The 10,753-nt window shown below is 33.3% G+C and overlaps 2 protein-coding genes across 7 annotated transcripts; one reads left to right on the forward strand and one right to left on the reverse strand.

The window, feature by feature from the left end:
* Window positions 1-1,143: 1,143 nt before the first annotated feature.
* On the forward strand, window positions 1,144-4,513 carry LOC145117690 (serine/arginine-rich splicing factor SR30-like). Of its 5 annotated transcripts, XR_013712753.1 has the most exons (14): window positions 1,144-1,224; window positions 1,835-1,943; window positions 2,035-2,100; window positions 2,245-2,319; window positions 2,405-2,504; window positions 2,588-2,634; window positions 2,727-2,784; window positions 2,858-2,907; window positions 2,983-3,039; window positions 3,170-3,327; window positions 3,613-3,699; window positions 3,949-3,982; window positions 4,161-4,223; window positions 4,332-4,513. XR_013712753.1 is itself a non-coding variant. In XM_079053995.1 (13 exons), the coding sequence occupies exons 2-13, from the start codon at window positions 1,860-1,862 to the stop codon at window positions 4,344-4,346; spliced, it is 807 nt and encodes a 268-aa protein (XP_078910121.1). In that variant the 5' UTR covers window positions 1,144-1,224; window positions 1,835-1,859; the 3' UTR covers window positions 4,347-4,513. The 5 variants fall into 5 exon arrangements, 3 of the variants coding, with proteins under 3 accessions (XP_078910121.1, XP_078910123.1, XP_078910122.1); XR_013712752.1 differs by having other exon boundaries at window positions 3,613-3,982; XM_079053995.1 differs by lacking the exon at window positions 3,613-3,699.
* Window positions 4,514-5,487: 974 nt separating this feature from the next.
* LOC145117691 (sucrose nonfermenting 4-like protein) lies at window positions 5,488-10,329 on the reverse strand. 2 transcript variants are annotated; one of them, XM_079053999.1, is made up of 12 exons: window positions 10,197-10,329; window positions 9,098-9,271; window positions 8,887-8,994; window positions 8,729-8,788; window positions 7,519-7,608; window positions 7,260-7,394; window positions 6,936-7,071; window positions 6,678-6,851; window positions 6,495-6,558; window positions 6,321-6,390; window positions 6,096-6,213; window positions 5,488-5,860 (listed from the first exon to the last, which is right to left on the reverse strand). In XM_079053999.1, the coding sequence occupies exons 2-12, from the start codon at window positions 9,179-9,181 to the stop codon at window positions 5,769-5,771; spliced, it is 1,131 nt and encodes a 376-aa protein (XP_078910125.1). In that variant the 5' UTR covers window positions 9,182-9,271; window positions 10,197-10,329; the 3' UTR covers window positions 5,488-5,768. The 2 variants fall into 2 exon arrangements, with proteins under 2 accessions (XP_078910125.1, XP_078910124.1); XM_079053998.1 differs by having other exon boundaries at window positions 10,000-10,317.
* Window positions 10,330-10,753: the final 424 nt, after the last annotated feature.

Genomic DNA, 10,753 nt, shown 5'->3' on the forward strand with positions numbered 1-10,753 from the left:
CAAACCAAAATCATGCTCAATATTAGGGCTTTTGCCTACCAAGTTTTGATGGAGAAATCATGCCTAATTGTGTCATAAACTACCGATTTGTAAACGATGGTGATGCCCAATTTCATTTCCAAGTTGCACGTTTTACCGAAATCCATCATTTCCGTTGTTAGAAATAGGAAAACACAACAACACCACTTCCAAAAAGATTGAACTCCTGAATTCCTGAATCTATCATCGTCGTATCCCACTCGGAAAAGTTGGATTCAAAGTTTTTACACAGTGGTGACAAATTCAAAGCTTTTACACGACGGTGAGATGGGTTCGAATCTTTTAAACGTCGACGAGGTTAGTTGGAAGCTTTTAAACACCAGCAAGGTTGGTTTGAAGCTTTTATCCGATGGGAATATGGTGAATGCAGCAAGGGGCATATGAAATCGTCGACCATCACTAAATTTGAATTCCAATCTGGTTCTCGATCTAGTTTCTCCGCCATCACCATCAGATGTAAACTTCTCTGTTCCAACTTCTCTGTTCCCTTCATTTCATCAAAGCCACCACCATGATTTTCTAGAAATAGGTTTTCATGATTGTTCTTGATTCTGGTTTAATTTGGTGTTGATTACAGGTTTTGATTTTGATTATCCGGTTTGTATTTTGTTTTGATTTATCGGGTTTTATTCTTGATTTTGGATCTGTTTACAGGAATCCGCAATGGTTGCCGGTGACTGGTGGTGGATGGCGGTTGTTTTAGTAGGGAAGGAGGAGGAGGTAGTGATTGTTGGTTGTTAGTTATTTTAGCGGTGATACGTGAGTTTAATCCAATGGTGACATAAATGATGGTAGTTTAATCATAAATATACAATAATAAATCAAAATAAATACATAAATAATAAAATCAATTAGAAAAGAAATTAATAAGGGCATAATAGTCTTTTTTAGGTTAGACAATGACCAAGCGCGCAACAAAAACAAATAGTAAAGACCTTCCGAGTTAAAAAATTAAGTTAAAAACCAAAAGCGCAAATTAATCCAAACCACATGGACCACTCGTGTAATTTACTCTTTCATTATTATTATTATTATTATTTATTTATTTATTTATTTATTTTTAACAATATTTCCCGTTTGTGTATTTATATCAACTTTTTCAAGGTTGTCTTGTGTCCACCACTTAAAGAACTCGAACCTTCCACAAGTACGTTTTGTTTATCTGCCACTCCTAGATTTCAGAAGGTATTTCCTTTTGCAATAGTAGCGCAGTCGATTGATTTCGGCCTAAATACCTTTTTTAGATCAAATACTTTGCGTCTTTGATTTCCTTACATATTTATATGGATTAATCCGTTAATAGAATTTGAAAATACGGTAATCGCTGTTAGGGTTTTGCTTGCTCGATTGCTTTCCTCTTAGGATCATGCATATTACGATTTTGTTAGGTTGTTGATTCCTATGGCCTTTAGAACTAAATTTTATTATTATCATAAATTTTTTGAATATAGTAGTTTTTAATATTTTGTAGAATATTATATTTGGGTTTTTAACCTCGAGTATCCTTTCTAGGTTCATTTATATGTTGAATTAACTTCTACAGACCTGTAATTTTTGGCTACTTTGTAAGGATTCACTTTGAATTTTGTGGTTGAATGATGTAAACTATCCAGACCAGAATTTAAATTAGTTCTTTTAAAACTTGACAAGTATCTGTACTTAACTGCATATTAAGTTCATTATTGGTGATATAGCTCATAGTAATTTCCTCCTCTATTCGATAATTTTAATCTTTCAAATTTCTGGTATGCATAGTTCTGTAACATTATCTAAAATCAAGTTGTTATTGTATCAGATCATCACATTTTTTGGTAAAAAACATGGGTCGCTCAAGTCGTACACTCTATGTGGGTAATCTTCCTGGTGATATTCGTGAAAGAGAAATTGAAGATTTGTTTTACAAGGTTCTCTCTGATCTCTCTTTGTAACTCATTATTTTACTTTGAAACCAAGATATCTCCAATTTTTTATATTGATTTTGTTTTTTTCATACAGTATGGACCCATTGTTGAAATCGATCTGAAAATTCCTCCTAGACCCCCTGTTTTTGCCTTTGTAGAGGTAAACTACATATCCCATTCTCTTTCATTCTTCTTAAAAGGATTTTTTCCAACCATTTATTTTCATCACATTAACCCATTTTCTTCCATTCTTCTTAAAAGGATTTTTCAACCATTTCTTTTCATCCCTTTTTTTTCATTTCAGTTTGAAGATCCTCGTGATGCTGAAGATGCGATTTGTGGACGTGATGGCTATAAGTTTGATGGTCAACGCTTACGAGTTAGTCAACGAAACCAATCTTAATTCATCAATAACTTAGTTTCATGTTTTTGATTGGTTTCTTTTGTGTTTTCTTGAATTGAAGGTTGAATTTGCACATGGTGGGAGAGCTTCATCTTCCATAGATCGCCACAGCAGTGGAGGTGGTAGCCATGGAGGACTATCAAGGCGCACTGACTATCGTGGTTTGTTCATTCTCCTTCTTTTTTTGCTTATTCCCTTCTAATAATCTATCCAAAACATTTCAAATTTTCGTAATGAATTGCAGTTTATGTGACTGGATTACCATCTTCTGCTTCATGGCAAGATCTGAAGGTTGGTTTGGTTGACATTTTAGGTCAGATAGTTTTGTTTATGTGTTTCCGAATCCTAACTGGATTTTTTTTTAAAAAAAATGTTATTTTTAGGATCACATGCGTAGAGCTGGTGATGTTTGTTTCTCTCAAGTTTTCCGTGATCGTGATGGTGAGTAAGTTGTAGTTTTTATTTGTATATGATCCTTCAAATTACAAATAAGGCTGATTATACTTTTTTGCAGGAATGAGGGGGATTGTGGACTATACAAACTATGATGATATGAAATATGCGGTTTGTTTTTCTCTATAGTTTAGTTGTTTTAATCTAATGCAAGCTCTTTTAATAGGTGTTATTGTTTTTTTGTAGGTAAGGAAACTTGATGACTCACTTTTCCGGAACCACTTCTCCAAGGCCTACATACGGGTATGAATATGATGTTTTTTTTTTTATTAAGTGTTGTTTGGATAAATGTTGTTTAAAAAACATTTAAGAAAAGTTAGGACTTGATGAATGCTATGATGAATAACTTGGTGGTTTGGTTTATTGACAACAGGTGGAGGAGTATGATAGTAGAAGACACAATGAGTCTAGGAGCCGAAGCCCAAGTCCATATTATTCAAGAAGCAGAAGTCCAAGTCACAGCTACAGCTCTGACAGCAGAAGCAGGTCTCGATCTAGATCTGTTTCTTATCGATCTAAATCTGCTTCAAGGTACCTACCTACTTTAACAACAATGTTCTTGTTCTTTCCTTTTTTAGTCGTTACTTATGATCCAGTTTCTTTTTTCGTCTTCATTTCATAATTAATAATTTCACCATATAGTTGCTAAATGGCTACCACTTTATTTACCAAAACTTTCCCTCCCATATTAGTTACAAATAGTCTTTGCTATTGAAAAGGTGGATGTGGGGTTTGATTGTTGGAAGGATTTTAAAAAGGTGCCCTTGGTTTTGGATGCCATGATTGTGAAGGGTTATCTTGTTTTTAATTTTTTAGATGTGGATTCCACGGCGTTCTTGTGGATTCTTGATGGGATTTTGGGCGCAAACTTGGCTTTTATCCACTAAACTTGATAAGAAAAAGGTAAATTAACTGTGGTTAAGGCTGGATAAGAAGTGGGTGGATATGAATATTATATAGTGGAAAATATTTATAGCATAGGGGAATTAGTTTTGACTTTTGATGATGGTGAAAGGTGGTGAACTTTGTGTAACAATTGAAGACCATATGGAAAATATTGTTATTGATTGTTTTGGGATTCTGGATTTTGTGGCTAATGAATTGGTTTTTTTTGTTTTTTTTTTCTTTTATCTTTTATGGAAATTTTTGCAGATCTCCATCAAGATCGCCTACACCACCATCATCTGTAAGTTTTGGTTTAAATGCAAGAAATAGCAACGTACAATTTCTCATTATTAAAACATTGTACTTGAAAAAAGTAGTAAAATACTTAAAGTACAATGCGACAATTGAAAGTATGTTGCTATTTATGTGTTGTTACAAATAGAATCTTTGTTTTGATGTTGGATCTAATTATTGAGCAGACTCATTGCTATGGTGGAGATAGGAGCCCAAGTCAAAGCATATCTGGTTCCCGTTCACCATCGGTATATTTATATATATATATATATATATATATTTTTTTTTTAAAGAATTAAATAAAATTGATGAAGGGTATGAGTATGTACTCAAACACCATTATTGATTTATGGCAGGTGAGATCTGATTAGAAGTCAAAGGTGCAGGAGAAGATGCTTGAAGATGAAATGATGATGTGGAGCTATTTTGTGTGTTTACTAGCAAAATTAAAAGATGTAAAACGTATTTAAACTTTAAGAGCCATATGTGGCTTGCTTTGTGTGACGTGTTATATCATGACAATCTACTATTACTAAAAGAGCATCTTGTGTATTAACAACATCCACCACGTCTCTGATGAAAAAAAGTCCTAAAAGGTTTTCAACCACAACTGTCATGAAAACTTGATAAGGCAATCAAGATCCGATTTAATCGGAGTTGAATGGAAATAATATAAAATTAAAATATCATTTAATTCCTACCACAAAAGAAAACTTCAAAAAAAAATAAAAACTGTTTTTGATTTTCACAGGTGAAATTACTATTTAGTTTTACTATGAGTTTTTTTAATATTTTCTTGTGTATTTCTGTAGATCAACTCTACGAAATAACTCTTTTGCTTTGAAAATGATTTTTGAACATTCCTATGTGAAAATGATCCACATTTTAAAAAAATGTCTCTTTTTGGATTTTTGCAACTAAAATTTGGTTAAAAAGACATCACTTTATCATATAGACATCCTATTTGTTTTTTCAAGTATTTTTACATGGTGGCATTAACCATATTTGATTATTAGTTGAAAGTTTGATTGAAAAGGTCCATCGTTATAAACTTTGTTGAAGGAACAACCATCATTCGACAAGAAGCAATTTGTTACATACATCAAGTTGTTCACGCCTAAACTAAATTGGAACCCAAAAAGCAACAAACTTTCAAGAAACATATACAAAGGGCAACTAAATTTCTACTTCTGAAGCTCAAAGACATTCAATTGTATATATAATTTGTTTGCATATGATATGTAAATATAGTAAACTTGAAATCTATATACCAAAATCCCAATACTTGTATGAGAACATGTGTTTATCTATATATGTAAACATATTAGGAAATAAGGTATTCACATCTTTTCCACATATGGTAGATCTCGAGTAACTACACATAGCACTTTTTTTGTAATTGTAGTCCCACTGAAGTCAACCTCAATATTTTTTGACCCACTAAGTCAGTCCAAGTTGAATGCATGCTAAACACAAAGTTGAATGCATGCTAAACACAGTACAATATCAATATGTCCTATGTAAAAAATGGGCTTAATACGTGGGACATGTTTGGGAGTTGAGTTGAGAATGATGCCTTACATTGATGTGTGGGCCAAAAAAAAAAAAACATTGAGAATCCTCTTGAATTTACAGAAATTTCTTTTTAAACTAATAACATAATAAAAGAAAAAAGAAAAAGAAAAGTTGAGAGGCAAAAAGCTGGAAACTTGTACCAACCAAAGAGTCAACATACACATCTTTTAGTTGATATGATGGGAGGTGGAGGTGGAGGTGGAGGTGGAGGTGGAGGACTATCCAATCAAAAACCTGAATAAATCAGTTAATGAAATGATGCCCTCTACTCGCTTGCTTCCTGCTTCCACTATAACAAGCCTCCTAACTCCTGCATGCATTATGCCAGCTAAATTAACATCAATAACGCATCTCATATACAACTTTGTAATGTCAATAGTTTTCATTTGTAGACTCTAACCAACGTTAGTAATTTAGTAATAATGTTTTGAAGAATCTATCCAATTGTAGATGTGAAATTTAGTTTGTAATTGGTAGATTTTTGAAAGTAGAATGATGAAAAGAAAGTAGATGAATATAAGTAAGTTGTGAGGTAAATAAATTACCAGGAATAGCAAGCCTATCCATAACTTTATGCAGTGGATCAGATCCCAAACACATGTGACATCTTTGTCCATTAAAAAACCCATATGATGCACTTGCTTCTTGAGTCAGTTGTAATGCCTGTGTACATTATTAGGATAATTATGAATATCAACATCATGGTCATAGATATATTAAATTACAATTTACAAAAACTAGAAATCAGGAATGATGAAAATAAAAGCTACCTGATGAATGCTGAGTTCATTAAGGTGAATCTGGGCATATGCTCTGTCTTTGGCCAAAGCAGTGATATCACTGTCAAGGTCAAATGCCAAAAAAAAAAAAAAAACATATTTTTAAGTTTTTAAAAAAAATGCATGTATATTTACAGGGAAGTAAGTAGACTTTTAAATATTTACCTTCTGCAGTATATATCCAGCAACGAGTCATTCTCATCCACTATAGGAACTGCACTCACTTCAGCTGTCATGGAAAATAAGTAGTAAATCATAAAAACCAACAACACAAACACAATACCATGTAGTATATATTTAATTTAATCATATCACATTATAACATAAGTTATTGTTTTTATTAATTACCTTGAACCAGTAGAGACAAGGCATCACTAAGAGAAGCATTGGCTCTCAACATTGCAAACGGGCGACCATTTGATTCCCCAATCTTGGGGACCCACGTGCCCAAAGGAATTGAACAGATTGGTTGTTGAAGTATTGGCAAGGAAGCAGGCGAATGTTTAAAATGTCTGCAGATGCCTGGAAGGAATTGGTAGCTTGCTTTTGTTAGAAAAAAAAAATATATTAATTGGTTTCTCAAGTCTAAAGGAAAAGTTTGTTTACATTTAAGAACTCCAGTTAGGGAAGCCAAATGTAGGAGCTGTGGGACTGAGCCATCCTGTGAGATGATTGGAATTGTAGCAACCTTGTTTTGTAACAGTTTCAAAGCAACATCTTTTAAAGAATCATGAGGCCCTGCCTGCATTGCATTAACACCACTCAAAAACCATTAAAACAACATAAAAAGTGGTCTGATTCATGAAAAGGCAAACATACTCTACTATTAGGATTGCTAAAATCGTAAAGATGATTAAAATTACATAAATAAAAAGTTCACATCGCATCTGACTTAACAATTTGAATCATTAGAATAGAAAAGAGAGTTACATCAATGAGACGTCTTGGATTCAATGGTCCATTCGTGTCAAATTTCCTTGTAAGCTGTAATTTTCCCTCTTTCCAGGCTGATATGGCATGGGTCTCAAGCTCCTCCTCAGTCAACTCAGAACCATGATTCCCCAGCTGGAATTTAGTACAACTTGTTATTGTAATAAGATACTTACAATTCACATAAAATGGATATCATGTAATCAAAACATTTTATCTAAAACAGTAACTGAATCTGTCAGGAAAGTGCTATCTATACCTCTCTAAGAATCAAGATGAAGTCTAATGGACTCAGTATTCCAACAAATCGACCAACATTATGGTCCCAAAGAGGGGCGACTGAAATTCCCTGTCAATATTATAAACCCACATTAGTTAATGGAACTTTAAAGCAAACAACTTAATCACAAGACTCACAAAAAAAAAAAAAAAAAAAAAAAGTAGACTATTACTATTAAGCCTCCAATGCTGTTCATGTATAAATTATAAAACAAGGGAGAAGGGCTAATTCAGTTAACCAGAACCAGCTTTAGTCACACACAATGGCAAACTAAATGAAAAAGTAGTTAGAGATTCTGTTGGAGTAATGTCTGTTAAGTAGTGAAGTTACATCATTTTGAGGAGTATCGTTTGCTTTCTACTCTCTCTAAAGAGAATCTTGCCATAAAATCTTTCCCTTTTCTACCTCAATTCTGTCCTTTCTTGATCCATGTGTTTCTTGCATGTAGTCACTATTACTTCGGTCATCAAAATTGGCTCCAGAAAATTCCAAATTATTATTCTTTTTCCTTATAGATTGACCTCTTCTTCTCTCTCTACCTGATGATTTTTTGAATTGTAAGCTGTTCTTTTGTTATTATATCATCCTTACCCTCTTCATGTTGCACTTTCTTTCTCCTCTAGCACGGGTGTATTGGTAAGGAGTTTGAGTGTGGTATTAAAAAATTCTTATGAATATGTTTATGTGCTTTAGTATGCTTTAACAAGGTTTGTTAGGTATATAACTAACTCACCATGAAACAAAGTTTAGGAGCCATGTAAAAGACCACATCTTGACCTCAAGCTTGTGTAAGCTACATAGAGTGGTCCGAAATTTCAAATTACATCTCTAATAACCAATGGTGAAATGAGATTTCGCATAAATATTTAGATTGCTAAGAAGTAATGTTCTACACAAATGCAACCAAATATGCAATCACATTTTTGTAACAATATACAGTTTCCTTAGAAACAAGTGCATGCTCATGAAACACATGCAAAATGTGCAATGCTATCTTCAAGAGGAACTCGTGGAAAAAGTAGGTCTTTACTTTACATCAAGCACAAGAAAAGTAAATGAGAAGGTATCAAGATATTGAAGCTATAAACTGGATCCGACCCATGAAACATTAACTTCAAAATAGAATACACAACTTGAAAAGTCACAAAGAGTATGTACATAACAAGAGAAATGACCCATGCAATGTTACCTGTTCATAGAGAATATGGAAAGCTTGCTTAACAGGTAGGGAAACATCCAAAGCAACAACCTACAAAATGCAAAGGGTGAAAATAAACAAGTAAGCATCATTATTCATTACCAATATGTAAAGATAATAGACATAAGAGAATTGTTCAAGCATCAAACCTTTCCAGATTCTGGAAGCAACTCATAGGCAGTATGTGTAGAAAGGAATACAGATATGCGATGGCGAGATAACTCCACATCAGCCTCAAGTATCTTTGGATTCGCATCCTGTAAAAATGTATGATAAGCATTTTAAGGAACATTGTGAAAAGAATGGACGCCATAGCTAATAAGAATTCACAAGAAGAAAGTTATAAAAAGATGATCTTACTGAGTGATGAAAGGGATCACCATCAATGTCCATACTATCTCCAGTAACACCAGGAGTTTCAGACACTGAAAACCTAGGGATCATATCAGATTCACTACCCACGAAGATTGTGCTCAATACAGCATCAAGGGCAGTTGTCCATTAATTTACCACCTCCATAACAAAGAAAATGAACTGCACAGAATTTGCAACATATATGAAAAGTGAAAACCTTAAAAGAATCATCAATTCATCGTACATTTTTGATGATGTAGTTCCTGTATACATAAACAAAGCATTAAACGTCTATGAAAGACAGACAGTTGTATACTCATTTGGACATTACAATAATCGAGTATACATGCATTGCAAGCACCAGAAAAAAATTCACTATAGATTTTCAGCCAAACAAAACACTAGATGTTGGAAGAGTTTAAGCAGCGCCATTACAAAAGGTGAACTACACCTAGACTCTTGAAATCAATCGGACATTTTCTTTTACTTTACAATTGATGTGCATCCTCTAATGTTTCAGAGAAAAAAAAGTGCAAACGGCATTTAACCATTGTAACGAGAATTACAAAAACCAGATCAATTTAGCAGCCTGACAAGTTTTGGCATCATAAATCAGAACGGAAGGAGTAACACCATGTTATATAACCATGATTACCCGCTTCATTATGAAATAATCTTCAATCGAGAATACAACCCATACGATTATCCATAGCCCTTAAACCCAATACGATTCAATCATTTGAAGAATAAACATTCAATTTGCTCGACAATCTCTAAACCCCCAAAAATGCCCTAAAAATTTCTCCTATGCCCCTCTATCGTTACCCGTTCTTTCTAAAATTACAAATTGGAAACCAAAGTAGCGACAAAATTCAGACAAAATTAGAAACGGAAATGGGTTTTCTAACCGAAAATGGACCGAAGACGACTGTATCCCGGAATCAGCAACAAGCTTGGCAGGATAGGGAAAGCAGGATTTTAAGCCGTATAATCCCGAACCATTTATCTGGTTTGGCGATCCAAGAGTTGGAAAGAAAGCAGGGAAATTTTGATATTGAGGAAGATGGGGATTTGTAGTCGAGTGAGAGAATCAGGTGAGAGTTACCTTTTGATTCAGGGGTCGAACGTTCCTTGGTCCATTTAACAGTGCTTTGGATAATAATTATTCTCTCCGTCCATGACCTAATCACCCTTTCTATGATTGGACGTAGTTAGAGTTTTTCAATCAAACACAATGCTTATGATTGTACAAAAAAAAATATACATATCTAAAGGGTAATTCTATAGACACGAATAAATATCTATATGCACGAATAATTATTGCAAGACAGTCTTCCATCAATCAAATCTCATGTATATAAATCCCCAATATAATGATATTTTAATTTTCAAAGAGGGTCCTCATGCTTTTATTTATCTTTCAAAATTTACCTTTTGTTTTTCAAAATTTTATTTTAAACCTTTTACTTAATATGTTCCAATTATGTTTTCAAATTTTGTCCTCATACTTTTATTTATCTTTCAAAATTTACTTTTTAAGGAATTGCATAAAAACATAATCAAGTCAAATTTTTGTCCTCATACTTTTGTTTTACAAGGAAACCGAGTCAATAATCTTATATATTTAATTATATGTAAACAATAAATTTAATATAGATTTAC

This window comes from Lactuca virosa, chromosome 5 (assembly GCF_052849685.1).
Source record: "Lactuca virosa cultivar CGN04683 chromosome 5, Lactuca_virosa_CGN04683_v6, whole genome shotgun sequence".
Classification (NCBI taxonomy): domain Eukaryota; kingdom Viridiplantae; phylum Streptophyta; class Magnoliopsida; order Asterales; family Asteraceae; genus Lactuca; species Lactuca virosa.

Bases quoted from the DNA above. Each gene is read 5' to 3' on its own strand.
- LOC145117691 (XM_079053999.1), bottom strand. From the start codon at position 9,181: ATGATCCCTAGGTTTTCAGTGTCTGAAACTCCTGGTGTTACTGGAGAT. The intron at 6,559-6,677 runs GTAATTAATAAA...TTTCCATGACAG, and splicing joins CTTGTCTCTACTGGTTCAAG to CTGAAGTGAGTGCAGTTCCT. The intron at 6,391-6,494 runs GTAAATATTTAA...TGACCTTGACAG, and splicing joins CTGGATATATACTGCAGAAG to TGATATCACTGCTTTGGCCA.
- LOC145117690 (XM_079053995.1), top strand. From the start codon at position 1,860: ATGGGTCGCTCAAGTCGTACACTCTATGTGGGTAATCTTCCTGGTGAT. The intron at 2,101-2,244 runs GTAAACTACATA...TTTTCATTTCAG, and splicing joins CTGTTTTTGCCTTTGTAGAG to TTTGAAGATCCTCGTGATGC. The intron at 2,635-2,726 runs GTTGGTTTGGTT...TGTTATTTTTAG, and splicing joins CTTCATGGCAAGATCTGAAG to GATCACATGCGTAGAGCTGG.